The 22,436-nt window shown below is 40.0% G+C and overlaps 1 protein-coding gene across 1 annotated transcript in view; it reads right to left on the minus strand.

Annotated features, from left to right (window-relative positions):
• LRIG1 (leucine rich repeats and immunoglobulin like domains 1) overlaps positions 1–22,436 on the minus strand; it is a 146,120-nt gene that overhangs the window by 60,100 nt on the left and 63,584 nt on the right. Inside the window, exon 3 of the mRNA XM_087708851.1 lies at positions 21,828–21,902. Coding sequence (XP_087564977.1) covers positions 21,828–21,902 — 75 coding nt within the window. The remainder of the gene's footprint in view (positions 1–21,827; positions 21,903–22,436) is intronic.

Genomic DNA, 22,436 nt, shown 5'->3' on the forward strand with positions numbered 1-22,436 from the left:
GGGGGAAACAGCCTAAACTACAATGTTATGCTTTGAGATCAAAATGCAACATTAATAGACTAAATATATCTGAACTAAATCAGTTGAACTCCTTCCAAATAATCTCAGCTTAACCAAAGTAATTGTTGTATCTTGCTTTAATGGCAGTATAAAATTTAAAACTAATTTGGAGACAGAAAATGGATGACTTGGTGCAAGGATGGATGGATGGAAGACAGGCACAGGCAGTGTACATATGCATGCATACAATAAACACATACTATATACATTACACACAGAGAGTGCAAAATAAAATGTTATTAACAATGCTGCTTTTGAAAACCACAAGTAGCAACACCAGCTATAAAGTGGGGGGGAGGGGAATCCAGAAATCTGGAACAAGTTGCTTTTTAACAGCCAGCTGAACATCACAACTGTTTCTGCATGCTTAAAAATTCTTTATCGGGCAAAATAATATTCAAAGCAGGGAGTAGGAACCAGGTCTACCTCTTGGGACACTTTAAGTGCCATGTCAAAATAAACTAAACAATAGCTTTTTTCAACTGAACATTGATTTTTGCTGACTTTGCTAACATGCCCATGGAGTTTTCCAAGTTGCAGTATTAAAGTAGTCTGCTGCTGCTTTCCTTGAGAACGCTTTTTCAACTTTCCATTCTAGTCTACAATCATGGATTTTTCTATTGGTTTCCTATACAAGTTCTCACCAGGTCAAGCACTGTTTAGCTTCTAAGTTCAGATGAAATCAGACAAGTGCTGCCATTTATCAGCCAGGTGAGCAAGAGAAAGTGACAGGTACACTTACTGAGCTCCAATTGGTTGGTTTTCAAGTGGTGATAACTTTGGTAGGGCTTTCCTAAACCTTACCCGGGATTGGGATGGAGCAAAATCTGACAAAGGCATAGACAAAATGAACATATAATTTAGCCATTAAGTTTCAATTTGTCTTCATCCTTCAATGAAAGCTACTGTTAATTGGAATGTGAAAAATACAAAGAAATAAATGTGAAAAAGACTTTTGGTACAGAATGTCTTCGCGCTCTATTCAGTTCTTACTAAAACAAGAACTGGGCAGAGAATCATTTGAAAATTGGTGAAAAGTCTACTAAAAAAAAACACATTTTCAACTATTAGCAACCACATGGGTAGATTTTGTGCATGATACTCTATCCTTAACCTGGATGATTATATTCTTAACCATTTTGTCTGGAGAGGTTCCAAAAAGAGGATCTACTCATTGGCTCTTCATTCATCGCCACTGTTGTTGGCTCAGATTTTGTGAAGGCATCCTTATTTCACCATTCCTTGTCCAGAAGCCTACAGTGTATTTTGTCTATGCTTATTTCTTTAGTGTTTATGGCTGATCCTAAAAAGTGGACATTATCTACCACTTCAATATCTTTATTGCGAATTCTAAGGCTGTTTTGCCTGTTGTCATTAATTTGGCCTTCTTTACATTTAATTCCATTTTTTCACTGAGCTGCTCAACTTTTATTATTAGGGTTTGCAGATCCTTTGCATTGTCAGCTACCAAGGTAGTGTCATCAGCAAAGTGCAAGTTTTTGATGCTTCTTCCTCAAATTTAAAACCATACCCATCTTTTTCCAGTGCAACTTCCCTTAATATATATTCAGCATGTAGGCTGAATAAATAAGTGAAGAATATAAAGCTTTGTTGCGCTCCTTTGCCAACCTGGAGACAATCTGTTTCACCACCATTTACCTGTTCTCTGACATCATATAAATTTATTATGAGGACAACAAAATAAATCCCACAAGAGTAACATTTACCTCCCCTGCTTCAGTGGTGAGACTATTTATATTCATATATCAGCAAATAGATCTCAACCGATTTAAACAAACCAAAACTGTAATTGAATTAGTAGATAGCTACTGTCTGCCTGTTTCAAATAAAAAAGCTAAAGATTCTCAGAATAATGCAAAAGAAAGATCAGGTATATTCACCTCTTCCATTATGATGGGAAAGACCCAACAAGAGTATTCCTCCCAATGACCATCCTGAAAGTTTTTTAGAAGGATGCTGCTAGCATGATTGTCAATTGATGGAGATCAAAAGGGCAGCCTCCTGAAAACTGATACAGATCTAACTTCTATTAAGAGAAGCAGATTTAAAAGCTGCCAACCCTGCCTGCCACTCTCTTCATGTGTCTGACACATGAAGATGTCTGGCACATGAAGATGCCTTGTTTCACATCAGACCACAGGGCCACCTCTCAAGAAAGCAACTTTTCAGGTTTTTGAGACAGCAACTGCGAGGCACACATCTTTCCCAGGCATACTTAGAAACTGTGGAGAAATTCCACATGGAAAGGCCATGTCACACCACTGAGCCCAGCCCTCACTCAGAATATATAAAATTTCAGCCATAAGAATGTGGTACACTGGGATGAAAAAGGTGAAAACACAAAGTAACCAGGGCTTTGGCTCAGATCTGGTTTTCCAAACCCATCAGAATTTCCCACTCAAATTGTAAACACTTGCGACACAATTGTGAACACTTCCAGCATAATCCTTGGCATTTTTACCCGAAGCCTTTATCACCTGTATTCTACTGGATTCCTTAATAAGTGAGCTTAGGACTGCAGCCTAAAATCCATCTCTTTCCATCACAAGGGAGTATGAAACTTCCTGATTGTTTGTAAGGTTTTTGAGCTGAAATCAGGGTGTGTCCTCTAAAAGACAGACTCTCACAGGCAAACAATCTTTGCATAAGCAACTTTTAACCTACAGGGCTTTTAATCAAGAGTCTTCACTGCTCAATTACCATTTCTTTATACAAGCTAGATTTTACGTAAAAGGATGGAAGGAGGTACTGGTCTGAAAACAAAAGCTAAATAAAGTGAGTCTTCGCATTTCAAGGTTTCTCCCCCCGCCCCATATTTAGCAAGAAATAAAGCACCCTTACTGTCATAATTCAGAATTCAAACATACATAAGACATGTATTTGGATACCTGCATGGATATAAATCAGTGGTGAAATCTAAAAAAATTTCCTACCAGTTCTGTGGGCGTGGTTTGGGGGTGTCATGTGACTGGGTGGGCATGGCTATGATTGGGGTGGGGTAAAAAGACAGAAACTTGCTTTAACAATGTCCCGCTGGAGCAGGGGGTTTGATTAGATGACCTTCTAGCCCTGGATTGCTGTGCTCTTTCAAGGTATCCTCTGAAGCTGCATCTAGTGCCAGGTTTGTGGTCCTTCCTTCCTGTCTTTTTTTCCTCCCACCCTCCCTCTCTCTTTCTTTTGCAGCACCCCTCCTTCCCTGATTTTAAAAGCATTTTTCCCCTACTGGCAGGAAAAAATGCTTCAAAAAGCAGGGAGAAAGCTTCTGACAATCACATGGCTCACAGCTGAGCTGTGCAATCCTTGGAAGCTTTTTTTTTTTTTTTTTTTACTATTGGTTCGCAAAGGACTAAGGACAGTTGTCCCTATCGATTCGGCCGAACCGGGAGGATTTCACCCCTGGTATAAATGCACACACCCACACACACAAAATATTTTTGGACGGTGTCTTTTCTTCTTGATTCCTATAAAAAGTACTGCTTCTAAGACCACAAGAAAAGCCTGTGATAACTTTCATGCATTTGTTATGATTTCTTTGTCATAAATTATAGGACTATCTAAAAGTCAGAAAACGTCATTTGTTCTGAAAGTTCACAGCTCTTGTTTTAATGGCGTACAGCCCTTCTTCCCCAGACTGCAGTGGGCAAAAGTTCTTTTTACATAATCAGATGAACATAAATTTATATAGATTCTAAATCGGGACTGGAACAGAAAGGGAAGAAGGCAATCCAGAGTGTGATGTTAATACTGAACAGGATAGAGAAAATTATAGTAATGACAGACAGATATGCTTGAAGCTCTCAGTTCAAACCTATTGGCTTCAGTTAGACCTCTGATGTGTTAGTAAACCTGAAGTAAAGCTGAAGCGCTATACAAGAGCCTCATGACTTCTAGTCTTTCTTTAAGAATCAAGGATGGTTGGGTGATTTGAATTAATCAATGTCACAATCAATCTATGTCCCAAGATGAAAGAAAATTACAAATGTTTTCCTAAATAAAATTGGAAAATAAACTAAAAAAAAAATCAAAACCAAAGTCAAAAATTGAAATTGAAAACAAAAATTTATTACAATTTTTGAATATGTTATGGTTTTGGCCTTTATTTATGCTATTTTACATTGCATAATCATACATTTTTTTCATTAACTGCTTCTCATGTTTTTTTTTTAATCCTACAATAGCTACCCAGAATAACTTTTTACAAGTTGGGCGGTCATACAAATTGTTAAGTAAAACAAGATTTTAAATATCAGAAAGGAAGGAAAGTAAATAAATTCTCTTATCTTGAGTATGATAATCAAAGGGAACAGTATTTTGTTTATCATTTAAAGGAATGGGAATCCTTCTTTAGAAAGATTATTTTGTAGTCTCAATCAGTCACAACTTGTCTAGTTGACTAAGCACAAAGGAACATTAACACACATCAGACTACCTCCTAGGGAGAATGGAGCTGGTAAAGATTTACCCCTGTATTTAACACTTTGTTAATACTTCCATGATCACTTTAGACTTCTGTTAACACTTTCAAGACATACAAGATAAAAAGTGTAAAAGGTGGCCTGCTGTCTACACTGTTGAAAGTGGTTGTCAGTGACTGTTGTCAGAGAAACCATGAGATATTACAGGAAGGGAGTGGTCCATCTTTATTTTATTTTTACACCTCTCCGATCATGTAGACTTATAACAAGAAAAGATTTCTGCATCTCTGAGCAAAATAGTCCCATTAGCTGAAAAAATATATAACTTTGAGCACCACAAGTTTATTTCTTTTCAGTATCCTGCAAGCAATCGGGCAAAATCAACTTCTAAAATGCGTTCAAGAAGCTCAGAAACAGAACACACTAATTTACAAAGCAGATTTATAATAATAATAATAATAAAATCTCAATTGGGGAGGTATGCAAGACTTCAGAAGGCATGGGCAAGCAGACTAATCCATCAGATATCTTTCTGAAATAGCTACATATAATCTCTCCTTTCCAAAGAATACACAAATTTCTCTAAAGCTCTGTATTTTGAGGGAAGACCACAGTTTCTCCATCATGAGCAAACACAATTCTTTCCACAAACTGTATGCTGAAGCTGGTTTTTCCCCCACAGGATCCTTCTAACATAAAATATATCTATAGGTATGGGGCTATTTTTCAAAGGCCCAAATGCTTTGTATCCATTTTTTTCCCAAATTGTGAATTTTGTGCCCCCCCCCCTCAGATGAGAGGGTGAAAACAGCAGCTTTTGGAAAACTGAAGATTATCAGTGAGAATATTGGGATAAAGTCAGAACACCTGCAGCTAGCTCCTCTCTCTCTCTCTCTCTCTCTCCCTCTTTCTCTTTCTCTCTCTCTCTCTGTGTGTGCGCGCGCGGGCGCGCATGTGTGTTAGAGGGGGACGGCAGGGAGAATCTAAAACTTAAATATTGGCCAAGGAAAGCAAAACCTCTACTTAGATATGAAACCTTTTTGCCTAAAGCAATCTGGATCAACTATGGAAATGGATTCTCATCTCAATACGTCAAAGAACACCTTTGTTGTAATTCAAACAGCTATTTCCCTTTGAAATTCACCCAGACTATGAGCACATTACAGAGGAATTCTCTTTGTGACGCTTAGTCCTAAATTGATGTTAAAGTAAGATTAGACTCTTGGGGTTATTACAAACCAAAGAGAAAGATCATTAAGACACACATCTCTTACTTTGATAAGAGATCCTTATGAACATTGTCAACGCATTATGAAGATAGGCCAAAGCAATCCTCTCATTCCACTATTGAGAATGATCCATTGAATGAAGGTAAGACACTTTCCTCAACTGTGGCATTCCAATGAAGGAGACCTGGCAACTCTGGTAACTTTTTTGACTTTGTAACAACAATTTGGCCTCAACTTATCATCACTGATACTTATACAAGATTACAAAATGTGTTGATGTTAGCGATGGAATGTTTCTATCATATCTCAATATTTATTAGTTGCTTTTACATTTATACCATACACTGATTTTAAATATTTAAACAAAGATCTGGGTAATAATAATGCCATGTTTTCCCGAAAATAAGACAGGGTCTTATTTTCTTTTAACCCCCAAAATAAGCGGTTGGCCTTATTTTTGGGGAGGTCTTATTACATTTGAGGTGCAGGAGGTGGCGAGCATCGTCACCTCATGGCTGCTGCTGTGTTGCAATATTTTTGGGGAGAGCTTACTTTCAAGGGAGGGCTTACAACAGCAGAGTTGGAAGGGACCTTGGAGGTCTTCTAGTCCAACCCCCTGCCTAGGCAGGAAATCCTATACCGTTCCAGACAAATTGGCTATCCAACATCTTCTTAAAGACTTCCAGTGTTGGGGCATTCACAACTTCTGGAGGTAAGTTGTTCCACTGATTAATTGTTCCGTCAGGAAATTTCTCCTCAGTTCTAAGTTACTTCTTTCCTTGTTTAGTTTCCACCCATTGCTTCTTGTTCTACACTCAGGTGCCTTGGAGAATAGTTTGACTTCCTCTTCTTTGTGGCAACCCCTGAGATATTGGAACACTGCTATCATGTCTCCCCTTGTCCTTCTTTTCATTAAACTAGACATACCCAGTTCTTGCAACCGTTCTTCATATGATTTAGCCTCCAGTCCTCTAATCATCTTTGTTGCTCTTCTCTGCACTCTTTCTAGAGTCTCCATATTGTTTCTACATCGTGGCGACCAAAACTGAATGCAGTATTCCAAGTGTGGCCTTACCAAGGCATTATAATGTGGTATTAACACTTCACGTGATCTTGATTCTATCCCTCTGTTTATGCAGCCTAGAACTGTGTTGGCTTTTTTGGCAGCTGCTGCACACTGCTGCCTCATATTTAAATGGTTATCCAGTACCATGTTTCCTCAAAAATACGACATGTCCTCATAATACTTTTTCTGGTGGGCAAAAATAGAACATCCCTCCCCCACATATAAGCCCCCTGGACAACCCCCAACCTCTGGCCAGGCAGAGCGCCGCTCACCAACCTAGCAGTATCCCAAAGGTGCCAAGCCGCGGGAACCTGGGGAAGGCAACAGTGATCACATAGCTTGGCGCCTTCGGGATACAGCTAAGATGGCAAGCAGCGCTGTGCCCAGCTGAAGAGGGGGGGTTGCCTGGTGGCTCTGCAGGCAGCTTGTCCACAACCATAGAGCATGCGCCCAGAGCGGCCACTGACAAAAGACTCGGGTTGGAAGCTGTGGAAAAAGCCAGGTTGGGATGGCAGCGGCAGCAGAGGTGCCCTGACTCCGTAATGAGAGCTGGGCCATGCGTCATGAGGCTGGGAGGCGGGTGAGTGAGAGCAGAACAGCCACTCACGCAATCCCCCTCTCCACAGTGCAGAACGCCATTTACTGGCATTTGGAAGGCGCAAAGCCACGGGAGCCAGGCGGCAGCAAACAGACGCTCACACGGCTTGGTGATACCCCTAGGTCAGTGAATGTAGCTGTGCCCGGCTGCAAAGGGGATGGCTGCTCGTGAGCGTTGTCGCTTCATGGCTGTTGTGTTGCGCTGCTGCAACAGCGCAACACAGCCATTCGCACATGAGGCTGTGCCCAGCTCTTTGGGAGGCCGCTCGCAAGAGAGCAGTCGCCTGGGAACCCCAAAACAATAAATACTCCACCCATAATAAAGCCCAAGCCATATTTTGTAGGTAAAAAGAAAATAAGACTCTGTCGTATTTTCGAGGAAACATGGTAGGACTCCAAGATCCCTCTCACAGTTACTACTATTGAGCAAGGTATCACCTAGACTGTACCTGTGCATTTCATTTTTCTTGCCTAAATGTAGAATCTTACTCTTTTCACCATTGAATTTCATTTTATTAGATAGTGCCCAATGTGCAAGTTTGTCAAGATCCTTCTTTATCTTTCGCCTATCTTCTGCAGTGTTGGCTATTCCTGCCAGCTTGGTGTCATCTACACCAATAAGCCCAATCGGGCTTATTTTAGCACATGCGCTCAAAAGCCCGATTGGGCTTATTATCAGGGATGGTCTTATTTTTGGGAAAACAGGGTAATAATGATATTTTTTCAGCAATTGTGTTGAATATTAGGTTGATATTTCTGCAGTTGCTTTGTCGCTTCTAATTTCCTATCATCTAAACTGATATTTTGACCTTATAATTGTACAGATAAAGGAGTTTTTGTGCTTTTCCTTAAAAAGGGGCTACTACTTCTGGACATCTAGCAGAATACTGTAGTAATTGAGAGACTTGTAGAAAAAGTGATATTTCTAGAGTTTTATTCATTTCATTCATTTTATTTTATGAATTCAATAATTTTAGCTTATTTAATTGATTTAATTGAATGCTGCCTGCTCTAAATGATTCTGGCCAGCATACACAATTCAGCATACAGTGAGCAAGACTTATCTTGATTAGCATTAAAGGAGTTATCTGGAAAGTTCATGATTCTAAGTTAGACTAGGAAGTTGAAAAAAAGTCCTGGAAGAAAGCAACGGCCAACATTTCTGTATTATGCCAAGACTCCATGAATGTGTTTATGTAACACACAAGAAGTCAATCTTGACTTGAAAACATTTTTCTAAGGCACTAGTCCGTCTTCCCTGAAGCTGCTGGAATTAGGCAGGTTTAATATTTAAATACAGCATTGCCAACATATGATTGGTTAGGAAATCATAACTATTCTTTATGATGTCACTACTGACACATAAACTTGTGCTCTTAAAAGGGAAATTGCTATCAAGCCAGTATTAAGAGCATGAACACCTGAGAGACCAGACAAAACCAAGTCCGGCTAAGTCATCCAAGCTGCTCAACTGAAGAGGATTTTCATTACGGTACTGGTTAACGTTCTGACGTGAAGTTGCTGGGCAGAATGCCTCATAGCGCCAAAGATCCAGATCCCATTCCTGTTCCTGATAATTCATCCCAAACTGGCAAGGTTGAAACAGAACAGAAAGAAAGTCTTCCAGCTACCTGTGACAATATGAAGGAAACAGAGAGCCAACCCATCGATCAGTTATCAGTATCAATAATAAAGCTATCCTTAAACCCAGATAAAGAGAATAGTTCTGATGCAGCGACTGATGACTTAACAGTCCAAAAAAATGGTTCCGGTGACTCCTACTGTGAAGGGCAAATATCAGCTTTACCAGCTAATGGAGAACAATTAACAAACTCAGAAGTAATAGTGGACAACCAGCACGCTGATGATAGCACAATAAATAGAGAGCTCCAAGCTATTCTTCAGTGGATGGCTGCATCCCATCTCAATGTCCCCAGCCTGACATTCATAAATGAAAATGACAATGAACTGTCAAAGCTACCAGAGCTAGCTGAGAGAGCAGGCAACAAAGCATACACAGTGGGTGACATTCTCCAAGAAGTGAAGAGGTACTTTGTGCAACAACATACACACCCAGCATTGGGAAATACACCTCCGTGTGGACTGCTGGACTGGCTGCTTGCCAACCTGTGAGAACCAGCTTTTTCATATCTCCCTTTGTGTTTCTTCAACTGTGCCCCAGGTGCCCAAACCATACTTTTATGGGAGCAGCAGATACCAACTCAAAGCACCATTGAAAGCTGCAACGCACTGAAGTCCACTTGTCGCTACAATGGTAGCCGGTCAAGATGATGAATTAAAAACATTAAAAATCCAAAGTTGAAGAGTCTGTCTAGTTTTTTTTTTAAACAACTTTTGAAACTACTGATTAGGTTTTACCTTCAGGACCATCTGCAAAACTGGGCCTTTGGGGACACTACAGTTCTGGCCAAATCTAGATAGTATTGCCAAGAGACTACTATTTGCTAGTTAGTTCAGTATTCTTGTTGATGCCGATATATAGTTCTGTGTCATCTAGCCAAGGAATCAGTCACTCCCTTTGATGGTGAACTTTAAGAGGGTGAACAAACTGGAACTAAATACGGTGGGATTGCTGGTGTGCAGAAAATCAGATTCTGAGTCTGGAATTCAACTTTTTCTAGTAAGAGCTGCGTTAATGCTTTACTTTTTTCTAGTAAGGAATAAAAATGCAGGTTCACAATTTGGAAATGCTCCTAGTTCTCCAGATATCCTTCATTCTCCAGATGACAGCAATGGTCAAAAATGTTTCCAATTGTGTTTTCAATCACAATCATCCTTAAACCAGTCAGATTGATTGCTTATGCCTTAGATTAGAGGTGTCAAACTCACAGCCCAAAGGCCGGATGTGTCACGTGCTGGCTCCGCCCAGCCCGGTTTAGCAAAGGGGGAAAAACTCCCGATACATCACATGACAATGCTTTGACAACACGAGTTTGACACCTGTGCCTTAGATGCATAATAGTTTAGCTACGTCAATGCATTCTGCAGGGGCTATTCTTAAAGAATATCCCAAAGCTTCAAATAATTGAATAAGCTGCAGTTAGATTATCAATTGGTATAGGATCCTGCAAGCATCTTATAACTGTAAAAAAAATATATTGGGCATAGTTCAAGATGTTAGTTTTAAATGGCTAAAGGCTTGACTACCTGAGGTATTGTTTGGTTATCAACCTTAAGGGAATGTCTCTCCCAAGTTGTTTCTACCTTTCTGAACTGGTCCATCAGTGTCTTTTCTCAAACAAGGAATGCCTTCCTTCTGGTGTCAGATTTAATATTGCTTTTTTAATGTTACTTTATTACCAGGAGCTTTGGTGGCTCAGTAATTAGAATGCAGTATTGCAGACTAATTCTGCCCACAGCCTAGAATTCGATCCTGACCGGCTCAAGGTTCACTTCCATCCTTCCGAGGTTGGTAAAATGAGGACCCAGATTGTTGGGGCCAATATGCAATATGACTCTGCAAACCTCTTAAGAGAGGGCTGTAAAGCACTGTGAAGCAGTATGTAATTCTAAGTACTATTGCTATTTTGTATACCATTGCCCCTTAAAAATCTGAAGTGGTTGACCACAGATATCCCATTCTTTCTATTTCAAAAAAGGCAGCAAGGCCTTCATTTATAAAACATATCCTCTAAGAAGTTCTATTAGCAATTTCATCTCTGCTATTTTTTCTTATAAACACAAAATCATACAATATAAATCAAAGCAACAGAATAAACCCATTTGGGTGAAGCTAACTGATTTGATAGCAGAACTACTCTTTTGAAGGAATAGGAGCCCTGGAATAGCTTATTTTAGCTGTACTATTATGTTTCCCCAGCATTCTTGGAATATCTGAATGGAGTGAGGTTACCTTAAAACCAGCTAAAATGAGCCCTATATATGGGTATTTCCTCAGCCTTCCCCTGCCAGTCTCAACATTACTTTCCCAAGATTCCCCCTCTGAAAAAGAAAGGGGTTTTTTTATCTTCAAGAAGTGAAAATGAACCTATCAAGAAAGGCTGTCAAACTTCTCTTTAATAGGAAATGTACTTCCCAGACCAAATCTCCTTCTGTCAGCAGGAAACATGAAATTGGTAATTTTTAATTGGACTCCACATCAGAAAATGGAATGCTATTTCCATTTTTTCTAACCACTGAATGTAATTAAGCAATCATTTTTTCTAATTGAAAACCCATCTACAGAATCTTGCTACAGGTTTTGATTGCAAACTGGCCAGTTGTTGTTGGGCTTAAACTGTATTCTGTAGGAAATGAAAACTGATTTTGTTTCAAGCATAAAACTGTCCCACTTGGAATGTTATGAAACAGATGAATTCCCGTGAACAAAACTCCACTGAAAATGTTTTGAGTGGTTCCAGGAACAGGAAATAACAGAAACCCAGCCCATACCGTATTTTTCAGAGTTTAAGATGCACCAAGATTTTGAAGAGGCAAATTAAAAAAAAAAAAGTTTTTCCACTCTGCAGACCTTTCAAAAATGGCCCGTTTTTCATGAAAACGCCCCCCCCCCCCCAAAAGGGCATGAATAGTTTTTAGGAGGCTTGTAGTGCTCCGGGGAGGGGGGGGGAAATAATGAGCAAAAAACAGCCTGTAAAAACATGCATAGCCTTTAGGAGGCTTATAGAGTGCTCCTGGGAGCTGGGTCGGGGGGGGGGGGGGCAAAATTGAGCAAAAAAAATTGCTATATTCAGTGTATAAGACGCACCCAGATTTTCAGTCTCTTTTTTTGAGGGGAAAAGGTGTGTCTTATACTCTGAAAAATACAGTATATTCCTTGCTTCTCCCAAAGCTGTTCCCTCCCACCCACCCCCAAAAGGCAACTGGACTTTGCTTTCCTTGAAAACGTTTCGCTTTTCATCCAAGAAGCTTCTTCAGTTATGGAGAACTGAAGAAGCTTCTTGGATGAGAAGCGAAATGCCTTAAAGGAAAAACAAAGTCCAGTTGCCTTTTGAAAAAGCACCTTTGGGACAACCATGACCTGGATGACTGAGAAGGTCTATAAACATATTCCTTGCTTGGCACTCTATGGCCCCTAGAATAAAGTACATGGTTAATGCTAACTGCTACCAGATTCTCAACTTAAAGAAAATTATATAGAAGATGTTTTTTAAAAACATTTCTGAAAACACTAAAAGCACTTCCCAGACTAAGCAACTGAAAACAATATTGGAAAAGCCAGTTACTTAGACTCTGTCACCTAGCATAGGTAAACTCTAGGTAATGCAGCTCTTCAACTTAAGGGATATATAAGGAATTAAATATCTCAGCCATACATTAACAGAAGAAAATTTCAACTGTTAACACCTTCCAGCCTAGAGGTAGTAGCCAAATAGTACAGATTTTATCATTTAAAAACACATGGTAAGAATGTGTTGGATCAAATAGTCAAAAACAAGAGCTACAACAGTCAAGAACACTTTTTTCTGCATAGCCCTTGGTTTGGAAGAAAAACAGCCTTTTGCAACACGAAGTTATTCAGATATTTTAGGAAAAATTGCTACTAATTCTTGGAGGAAGCAATCCCAACAACTGGAAGGGAGTTAGGCAACGAGGACTGCTATGAAGTATATATTCCAACCTAAAAGTGATGACAGCCATTTAAAATCTTCATGGCAATACAAAACACTAAGCAATCGTGTACTGAGATCTGAACTACATGTGGACTACTGTTTAAATCATGGGTTTCCTTGGGTTTACTTATCTCAACCATACTTAGGTTTATAAAACATATATTTGGGGTATTAAACTTATTGTGTTACTATTCAAAGGCACCACACATATGCATCCATGCAGCCTGTAAATGGACCATTTCATCTACAAATTAAATTCATTCATAGCTTCTCCCTTTTTTTCTATCTATCCATTCCAAAGATCCACCTAAATTAACAGTTCTCAATTTTAGTTCTCCAATTGTTGAAGCTTTATCCCCACTAACAGTAACTAGCAGACCCGTGATCAACAATTGTGAGAGCTGTAGTTCAATATCATCTGAAGAATCACATTTGGTAAACTTATTTTCAGCAAAAGAAAGTGCTTATTTTTTAAGTGTCCAGCAAACTAAATTCAGTTCCTCCTATGATTTATTATCAACCTGTATTGCACTCTGAATTCTCTGCCTCATGTTTTATTGAAATGTCTTCCATCTTTCAGTAACGGTAAAGGTTCCCCTTACACATATGTGCTAGTCGTTCCCGACTCTAGGGGACGGTGCTCATCTCCGTTTCAAAGCCAAAGAGCCAGCACTCCTCTTATAACTTCTTCCTCTTCAATGTTTTTGTCTTAACAAACTATTAATAGCAATAACAATAACAATAGTACTTTGACTTATATACCGCTTCATAGTGCTTTACAGCCCTCTCTAAGCGGTCTCCATGGTCATGTGGCCGGCATGACTAAAATCTCCACTCGGAAGACAAATTAATTTCCATGTATTCAGAAACAGCAGTAGTAGAACACATAATTTGCAATGCATTGCCCGTTATTAGACTAATCTCTTTAATTATTATTTAATATGAATTCATCTCTATGCTAATGGATCTGTAAAGATCACCAGTGTTTTTCAAAAAAGATGTATGCACTGTTTAGCAGGTGAGTAGCTCTATTGATTTTACCCTGACATTTATATTACAACATGCTCTTGAGTCCTTTATTAATTATCCAATCCTATTTTCCACTCTGTTGGTAAAAGGAGAAAGAAACTAAAATTTTAAATTCCTCTTATAACTTCCTCCTCTTCAATGTTTTTGTCTTAACAAACTATTAATAGCAATAATAATAACAATAGTACTTTGACTTATATACCGCTTCATAGTGCTTTACAGCCCCCTCTAAGCGATTTAGAGTCAGCCTATCTGGGTCCTCATTTTACCAATCTCAGAGGAGGATGGAAGGCTGAATCAACCTTGAGCTGGTGAGAATTGAACTGCTGGCAGTTGGCAGAATTAGCTTGCTATACTGCATTCTAACCACTGCGCCACCACAGCTAAACTGAAAGGGCTCAACAACAGATTTCAATTAGCATGTTATGAGGTGTTTGAAGTTCCAAATAGTCATATGCGGAACAATTATCGTAGAAGGGACCATTACTACCAGTAACAGCATTAATATTAAGGCCCATGACAACCTTAATAAAGATCACCAAGAGATGAATGGGAAACTGTATGAATGCTAAGAATTTACAGGTGATGTTTGTAACATCCATTTATTATAAAGCAAATTCTGTTTCACAGTGTTTGAAAGTGCAAGCACATGTATATACAGCAAACCTTTCTATCTTAAACAGGGTAGCAATTAATCCAAAGAATTGAGAAATGATACAAGAAAATTGGATAAGAGACTTTTTAGATATTTTTTTCATTGTTCTCTGTTATGTGATTCCTGCAGACTTCAAATAAACAAAACCCAATTGTGATTTGATAAACAAAGCACCTACTCATCTCCATTTTCCTCCTAAATGGGAATGGTTCAAGGAGCCAGCCATTCACTTACCTAGACATGTAATAAAATCCTGCAATTATTCTTTGGTCTGAAAACTAAAGTCTAATCAAGAAAGGAAAGATAGGTTTTACCATAACAAGGCAATATAACAAACCTCATGATTTCCCTTAATTAGTCATGGAACAATTGTTTTAAGAATCAGTAATGCACAAAAATAAGCAATATAATAAAATGATCCTGTAACAAGAGTAAAGAAAATGCAGACAACTTCACCAAGTTTGCCTATCGTTCCTAAGTTGCTGCAGAAAATGGACATTCTCCTCAGTTGCAATAGTCACTTATAATAACAGAAGAACAGAACTGGAAGGGACCTTGGAGGTCTTCTAATCCAACCCGATGCTCAGGCAGGAATCCCTATACCATTTAAGACAAATTGTTGTCCAATCTCTTCTTAAAAACTTAAAAGCTACTGCCTCATCCAAGAAGCAAACGGGAAAAGTTTTAAAGGTTTTCCTGATTTACCATAAAATAACATCCTTCCACTCCAGTGATATGCAACGTCTGGGCCTGCAGATGTTTATTAACCGGAAATCCCAACCGTTCCAATGTGGACAGAGTTGAAGAACGATGAGAACAGCAATTGAGCAATATCTGGAGGTCCACAAGTTCTCCACACTTATTCTCCTCCTTGGATTCTGGCCTCCCTTTTCCATCTTGAAACCAACCAGTTGCTTAACATATGCAGTTAGTTAACATGTGTCTTTATTGGGAAAGACATCTGTATTAAACTCATCAGTTAGCAGACACTCCCGTTCTTTTGCTAATGCTGCAAGTGCTAAATTGTCAAAAAAATATTCTTTACACAGATTTGTCCTTGAAGGCCTCAGAAATGGGGATGGAGCACAGGATGAATGCTATCATTTTAACCCCCGCCCCTTTGTTTGGTATTTGTGAACGCCTCTTTACTTGGTTGACTTTTTACTTGATTGTATCATTGCCTGCTTTGCAAATCTCTGGGTTTTCTTCAGCTCCCCCGGCTCACCTGCTAGTAATACAGAATCCTCAGGGGTCCTTATAAAAGGAATTAAGAGAATTGGAACAATGAATGCCATAGAGAGAATTGTGCTTCTCCTGATCTTTTCAGAAGGCTTGTAAAAAAAAATCCGCCAAGGTTCTACATCACAAGCAATCATTAACTAAGTTACCATGAGTTCTGTTTCAAAATATAGTCTCCACACTTTGAATTTCCTGCATCAGAATCACCACCAGGTTGTCGGTATTTATAATCTCTTTGCAGGTCTGTCTTTGGTTAACTCACATACAAATTGTTTTCTTCTGTTCCCATAAAATCCTTTCCAAATGTTTGCTAGTGTTGGAGATGAATTTCTTTGGCAATATTTTCAAAGCAGAAAGGAAGAAAAATAATATCTGTTCCCCAGTGAACAGTTAAACTGTAATACATGTCAGGCTCTGCCTCAATTAACAATATACTATGAGACTGCTACGTCCTGAACTATGCTGAGATTATGCAGGGAAGTATCATTTGTATTTTATGTTTTTACTTTAAATGCTTTGTATCAACCCTAGGAAAAAATGCTCTCAACATGAATGTCCTCAGTAGAATCAAACAGCTACGTGTAAAGGATATGCACGAGCCAGAAGAATTGCCCAAAACTGGAGAAGTTTGCTAATCACCAGATGTTGTTCTATGATCACAACAACTAAGAAACAACCAGTTGCATTAGAAAGTGTCTACATGTAAGCAGGACACAGGCAGGGAGCAATTGCAATTTGAGGACAGATTGTTATTCAAGCTGGTCATATCATAATTGTAAAGATGTTACTACAAGCTCCAGGGTGGCCTTTGGAGGGTTTTTATTGCAGGTGTTAACTTAGTAGGTCAGTTAGAATCGACTGGGCTAAGGCATTCTGAGTGATTGCACCAAATGGATGGAACTCCCTATTCTTTGAAATGCATACCATTTCCCCTCGCCGCATGGCTTCAGAACAGGCTTTAAAAAAACCTATTTTCTTGCTTTCCTGATTAGAATGTTTGCTGCTTTGAATAGGGTTTTTTTTTTTTTTGGAGTGGGGAGGGGAGATTTGATAGTTTCAGATTCATTAACGTTATGCTACTTCGATATTGTTATTTATAAATTGTCAATCGAGCTTGATGGCTCATAGTAGTAGTAGTGACTCAGAGGTGGGTTCCTACCAGTTCGCACCTATTCGGTAGAACCGGTTCGTCAAATCTACAGGCCACACGCTACAGAAGAGGTTCCAAAATTTTTGAAACCCACCACTGGTCCTTGGATATGATTATTCTACACTATCATGCTCATATTTATAAAACTCAGTGCCTCTGTGAAAGGTAAGGGTGACTACTGCATTTGTGGTGCAATCAGAACATTGCATGTGTTGAAGTTGTTTTAACGCAAACCAAAGATGCCTTTTAAAAAACAAGTTTGCATCATATTCTTATGCATGCCAGTGCTGTGTGTGAGGTAATTTAAGGTGGTTCTGACAAGTGTCGTCGGCATCTTCATATCCGGTCACATAGCAATAGCAATAGCAATAGCAGTAGACTTATATACCGCTTCATAGGGCTTTCAGCCCTCTCTAAGCGGTTTACAGAGAGTCAGCATATTGCCCCCAACAATCTGGGTCCTCATTTTACCCACCTCGGAAGGATGGAAGGCTGAGTCAACCCTGAGCCGGCGAGATTTGAACCGCTGACCTGCTGATCTAGCAGTAGCCTGCAGTGCTGCATTTAACCACTGCGCCACCTTGGCTCTTGCCACATGGGTGGCAAGCCACTCCCATCTGGTCACATGGGCGGCAAGCCACTCCCACAAAGGAGGCCACACCCACAGAGTAGGTTCGAACAATTTTTGAAACCCACCACTGTAGTGACTAGACACTAGACACGAGGACAATTTTTTCCTGAATGGCTCATCACTCTGCTCATCACTCTGCTTAACAACTAATTGAGCCGAGGTGGCGCAGTGGTTAAATGCAGCACTGCAGGCTACTTGAGCTGACTGCAGTTCTGCAGTTCGGCTGTTCAAATCTCACCGGCTCAGGGTTGACTCAGCCTTCCATCCTTCCGAGGTGGGTAAAATGAGGACCCGGATTGTTGTTGGGGGCAATATGCTGACTCTGTAAACCGCTTAGAGAGGGCTGAAAGCCCTATGAAGCGGTATATAAGTCTAACTGCTATTGCTAATTCCCACAACACTGTCAAATAATGTACTAAGACTATATGTATTACTGTTATTCTTCTCTTCCTTCCTAGTATCTATCTCTTCCCACTAATGACTATAACCATGTTGCTTGTATCTTTCAATTTACAGTGTTTTACTTGTTTACTAGTATGATTTGATAGCATTAGTAACCTTCACTATCACTAAATGTTGCATCTTTTTATTCTTGATGGATGTATTTTATTCTCCTTATGTACACTGAGAGCATATGCACCAAAGACAAGTTCCTTGTGTGTCCAATCACACTTGGCCAATAAAGAATTCTATTCTATTCTAGTGGCAACAGTAATTGATATGATCAATGTTTTGGTTTCTACCATAAATCACGCTAGGAGAAAGCAAAATGTAAATATGTTTGAGATGGGCAGCCATATCAATGGAATAAATAAATAGAATTTTAAAAAAATTAATCAACTTACAAAATCTAGGGATATAAAAGGAGTCATCTTTTAATTTCCCACAAGGCTGAAAAATGAGCTCTTTGTGGATAAGATTCAAACTCAACATACCGCAACATACACATATAAATTTCCATACTCATAGCGTCTTAATTAATAGGAACAAGACAAATGTGAATGTATTATTTTAACTTTGTCCCAACTATAACAGAAGAGAGAACAGGATCAAGAGACTTTGTTTGATAAAGGAATAGGGAGGAACAGCGAAATGACCCAAATGAGACATCCTCTAGTATAGGGCAGAAGTAGGTTGCTACCGGTTCGCACCGGTTTGGACAAACCAGTAGTGGTATTTTGGCCTGGGTCGCAGAACTGGCAGCAACCCAGGCTGGCCATGCCCCCGAACCAGTTCCCCGGTCTCTGCTGCTGTTGCCGGCATGTTTTTTATTAGTTTTTAATGGTCCTTACGCATGCGCAGAACAATTTACATTGAACTGCCCAAGCACGAGCAACACGCATCTAGTGCACACACGAAGCAAACCGGCAGCAATGCTGGCAGCAACCCACCCCTGCTACAGGGGTGTCAAATTCATGTTGTCACGGAGTGGTCACCTGATGTATCACAACTTCCCCCCCTTTGCTAAATCGGGTGTGGGCAAGGCCAGCACCTCATGCATCCAGCCTGCGGGCCACGAGTTTGATACCCCTGCTCTAGTACCTAGATTTGACTTAGTTTTCTTTGAAACAGGACCTTAGAGAGAGGGTGGACTGACACAGCTGTCAGTGTTGACTTGAAGGAGGAAGCTCTGCTCCTTTCCACATTTTAGAGCAATCTTAATGGAAATGCAAGAAAGTGACCAGTTTGATTTGCTCTCATAGATAGTCCGCATGAATTGGACTGTGAGTGGAGAGAGTTAAATAAACGATGTAGAAATTCCCAGAGTGTCCCCTTACAATGCAATGATCAACCAGGAACAAAAGTTGATGAAACCAATGGTGGGTGCTCCATCACAGGAAGTTTTCAAAAGTAGACCTTATAACCATTTGATTAGGATGCTATAAGGCCGTAATGGCAAACCCATGGCACGCATGCCAAAGATGGCCTGCAGAGCCCTCTCTGCAGGCACGCCAGCCATCGCCCCATCCCAGCTCAACCGCGCATGCACACGCACCTTCCATCAGCCAGCCGTTCTTTGGGTCTCTGCTGTGCATGCTTGAGGGCGGGACGTATATGGGGGACACATGTGTGCATGCGCAGGGGGGAGTCACATTTCATTTTGGGCCCTTGCATGGCGCCCCCGTACCTTGTTTTGGCTTCCAGGTTGATGCAGGAGGCTTTCCAGGCATTGCTTTATGGGTGCGGGCACGTGCTATCACGCGCATGCTTGTGTACTTGCGACACACAACATCAAAAAGGTTAGTCATCACTGGTGTAAGGTCTCCTGCCTTGAGCACGGAGTGGACTAGAAGATCTCAGAGGTCATTTCCAGCCCCACGATTCTTGTTCTAAAATGTTCCAATTTATATTCTATGGGTGCACCAGGACTTTCCAATTTATTCTCAGAATTTGGGAAAGGGAAATTTCTGGACATTTTGGCTTATGGTAAGAAACAACGTTTCATTGATGGCTATGGCTAGAGTATTCTTGAAAATTACCAGAACAAGACCTTCCTAGCTGGCTTCTGACAAGCAAAATCTATGGGGCCAAAAGTCAATGCAAACTACCTGTGGCCTTAGAATCTCTGATGGTTCAGCTTTGAATTAGAACAGATAGCAGATATAAGCAGATAGTCCTTGACTTATGACCACAATTGGAAATGGAATTTCCATTACTATGCAAGACAGTTAAGTGAATTGCACCCAATTTTATGACCTTTTTTGCCATAGTTGTTAAGCCAATCCCTGCAATTGCTCAGGGAATCACAAGGTCATTAAGCAAACTCAGCCTCCCTCTGTTGACTTTCCTTGTCACAAGCCAGCTAGAAAGGTCTCAGGTGATGGTCACATGACCCCAGAACTCTGTAAGCATCCTAAATGCAGGCTGGCTGAAATCTCATCACGTGACTGTGAAGATGCTGTGACAGTTGTAAGTGCAAGAACCAATCAAAAGTCTCTTTTCTCAGTGCTGTCATAACTTCAAACGGTTGCTAAATGAATGGTTGTAAGTCAAGAACTACCTGTATTCTTTGCCATCCTTAATTTTATACTTAGCAGGGAATTTTTATTCAAATATAAGTTTTCAGGGTTGCTGGAGTGAATGAATTTAATCAAGACAATCCAGAAACATTTTGTTCAGGAATGTGTGGACTGTACTTTTAATGACATTTTAACCAAATTTTGCACATCTGGGGATAGATAGATAGATAGATAGATAGATAGATAGATAGATAGATAGATAGATAGATAGATAGATAGATAGAGATAGATAGAGATAGAGATATGTTTGTTATATTTGTGCTGATAAATAAATAAAGGGAGACTAGTATAGATCTATTTCAAGCTATTTAGCTCTCATCAGCTAGCCATACCCTTGCTGGGAATCGAACCTGTGGATGGTCTCTTGTGACGAGCCGAAGGACAGAGAACGGAAGTAGTGATCTTCCTCCCATATTTGGGCATACCAGGGGTTGTGACTTTAAACAAACATACATACATACATACATACATACATACATACATACATACATACATACATATATTTATTTATTTGCAAGGGGGGGGGAATAAATTTTCAACTGAATTCTGCAAACCTATAACCTCTATTGAGTCCTGAGACCAGGGGTGGGTTCCGGTTGCTGATACTGCCGGTTTGCTCAGGGACATGCTGTGCACATGTGTGTGCTATGTATGCATGCACAGTACTAAAAAAATGCTTCTGCGCATGCACACAAACAAAAAAACAAGATGGCGTCCCCTACGGAACGCTGAGGGAACCAGTGGCAGGCCAAGTTACTACCTACTCGACCGAACCAAGCTGAACCCACCTCAGCCTGAGACCTATAACTCATTACCTTCATTCTCTCATTCTCATTCTCATATTCTCATTCCTCCCTCTCTCTCTCTCTCTCTCTCCCTCTCCCCGTCCCCCCCCTCTCTAGATTTTTGTATTCCAAGGCACTTTTGGTCATGGAAGACTTCCCTTTAAGTACTTTACAGGTAAGAACAGCAGAGGTCTTTAACTGGAACTTCAACATTTAGTAAGCTCCAGCTGATATCATTGAATGTATTAAAGCTAAAAAAAGAAACACTACAGTATACCTTGCACAGATTCTTCAAATTAAAAATATACTCATAGGAATGCTAATGCTGAGACTTACAGGAACAAGGAAGTTATGTGGGCTGAAGCTGCTCCCAGGGATGGAATGGCCGTCAGTTCATTGTTATTCAGTCGCCTGGAGGAAACAATGACAACAATAAAAAAAATTATTAAAAAAAAAATCAAGCAACTTTTTATTTTTTTAAAGAATATCAGGTTGCTTTTCGTTGCTCGCCGTCTGTCATGATTATTAACCTAGAAGCCCGGTTGCATGCAGAAATGTGTCAGTGAGCTTCCTGTAATTCTGTGACTTTCCAGCCAAGTCACTGCCAAGAACACTTGTAACAGAAACCCAGCTGCACATTCCATGCCTACTTTAGTTATTGCTAACACATATTTATGGAACAGCAGCAAGTGCCAGCTCTCTCCAAGGCTGGGCAAACTACAGATCACGAGACACATGCAGCTCCTGGGCAGTTCCAAGCGGAGCTCCTGATTTACATTCTTCTGCACAATTTAGTTTGATATATGTATTTTTTTAATGGATGGCTTGGGGACAAGAAATTTCTCAATTAGGATCTCCTTGTTGAACTTGATTACCAGACATGGTTACAGCCAAGATCAAGAATAGTAGTGATCGTAACCAAAAGGGCTCCTGAAAAAGGGTTGC

This window comes from Thamnophis sirtalis, unplaced genomic scaffold (genome assembly GCF_051295495.1).
Source record: "Thamnophis sirtalis isolate CommonGarterSnake01/CBP01778 unplaced genomic scaffold, rThaSir2_p1.2 scaffold_3, whole genome shotgun sequence".
NCBI lineage: Eukaryota > Metazoa > Chordata > Lepidosauria > Squamata > Natricidae > Thamnophis > Thamnophis sirtalis.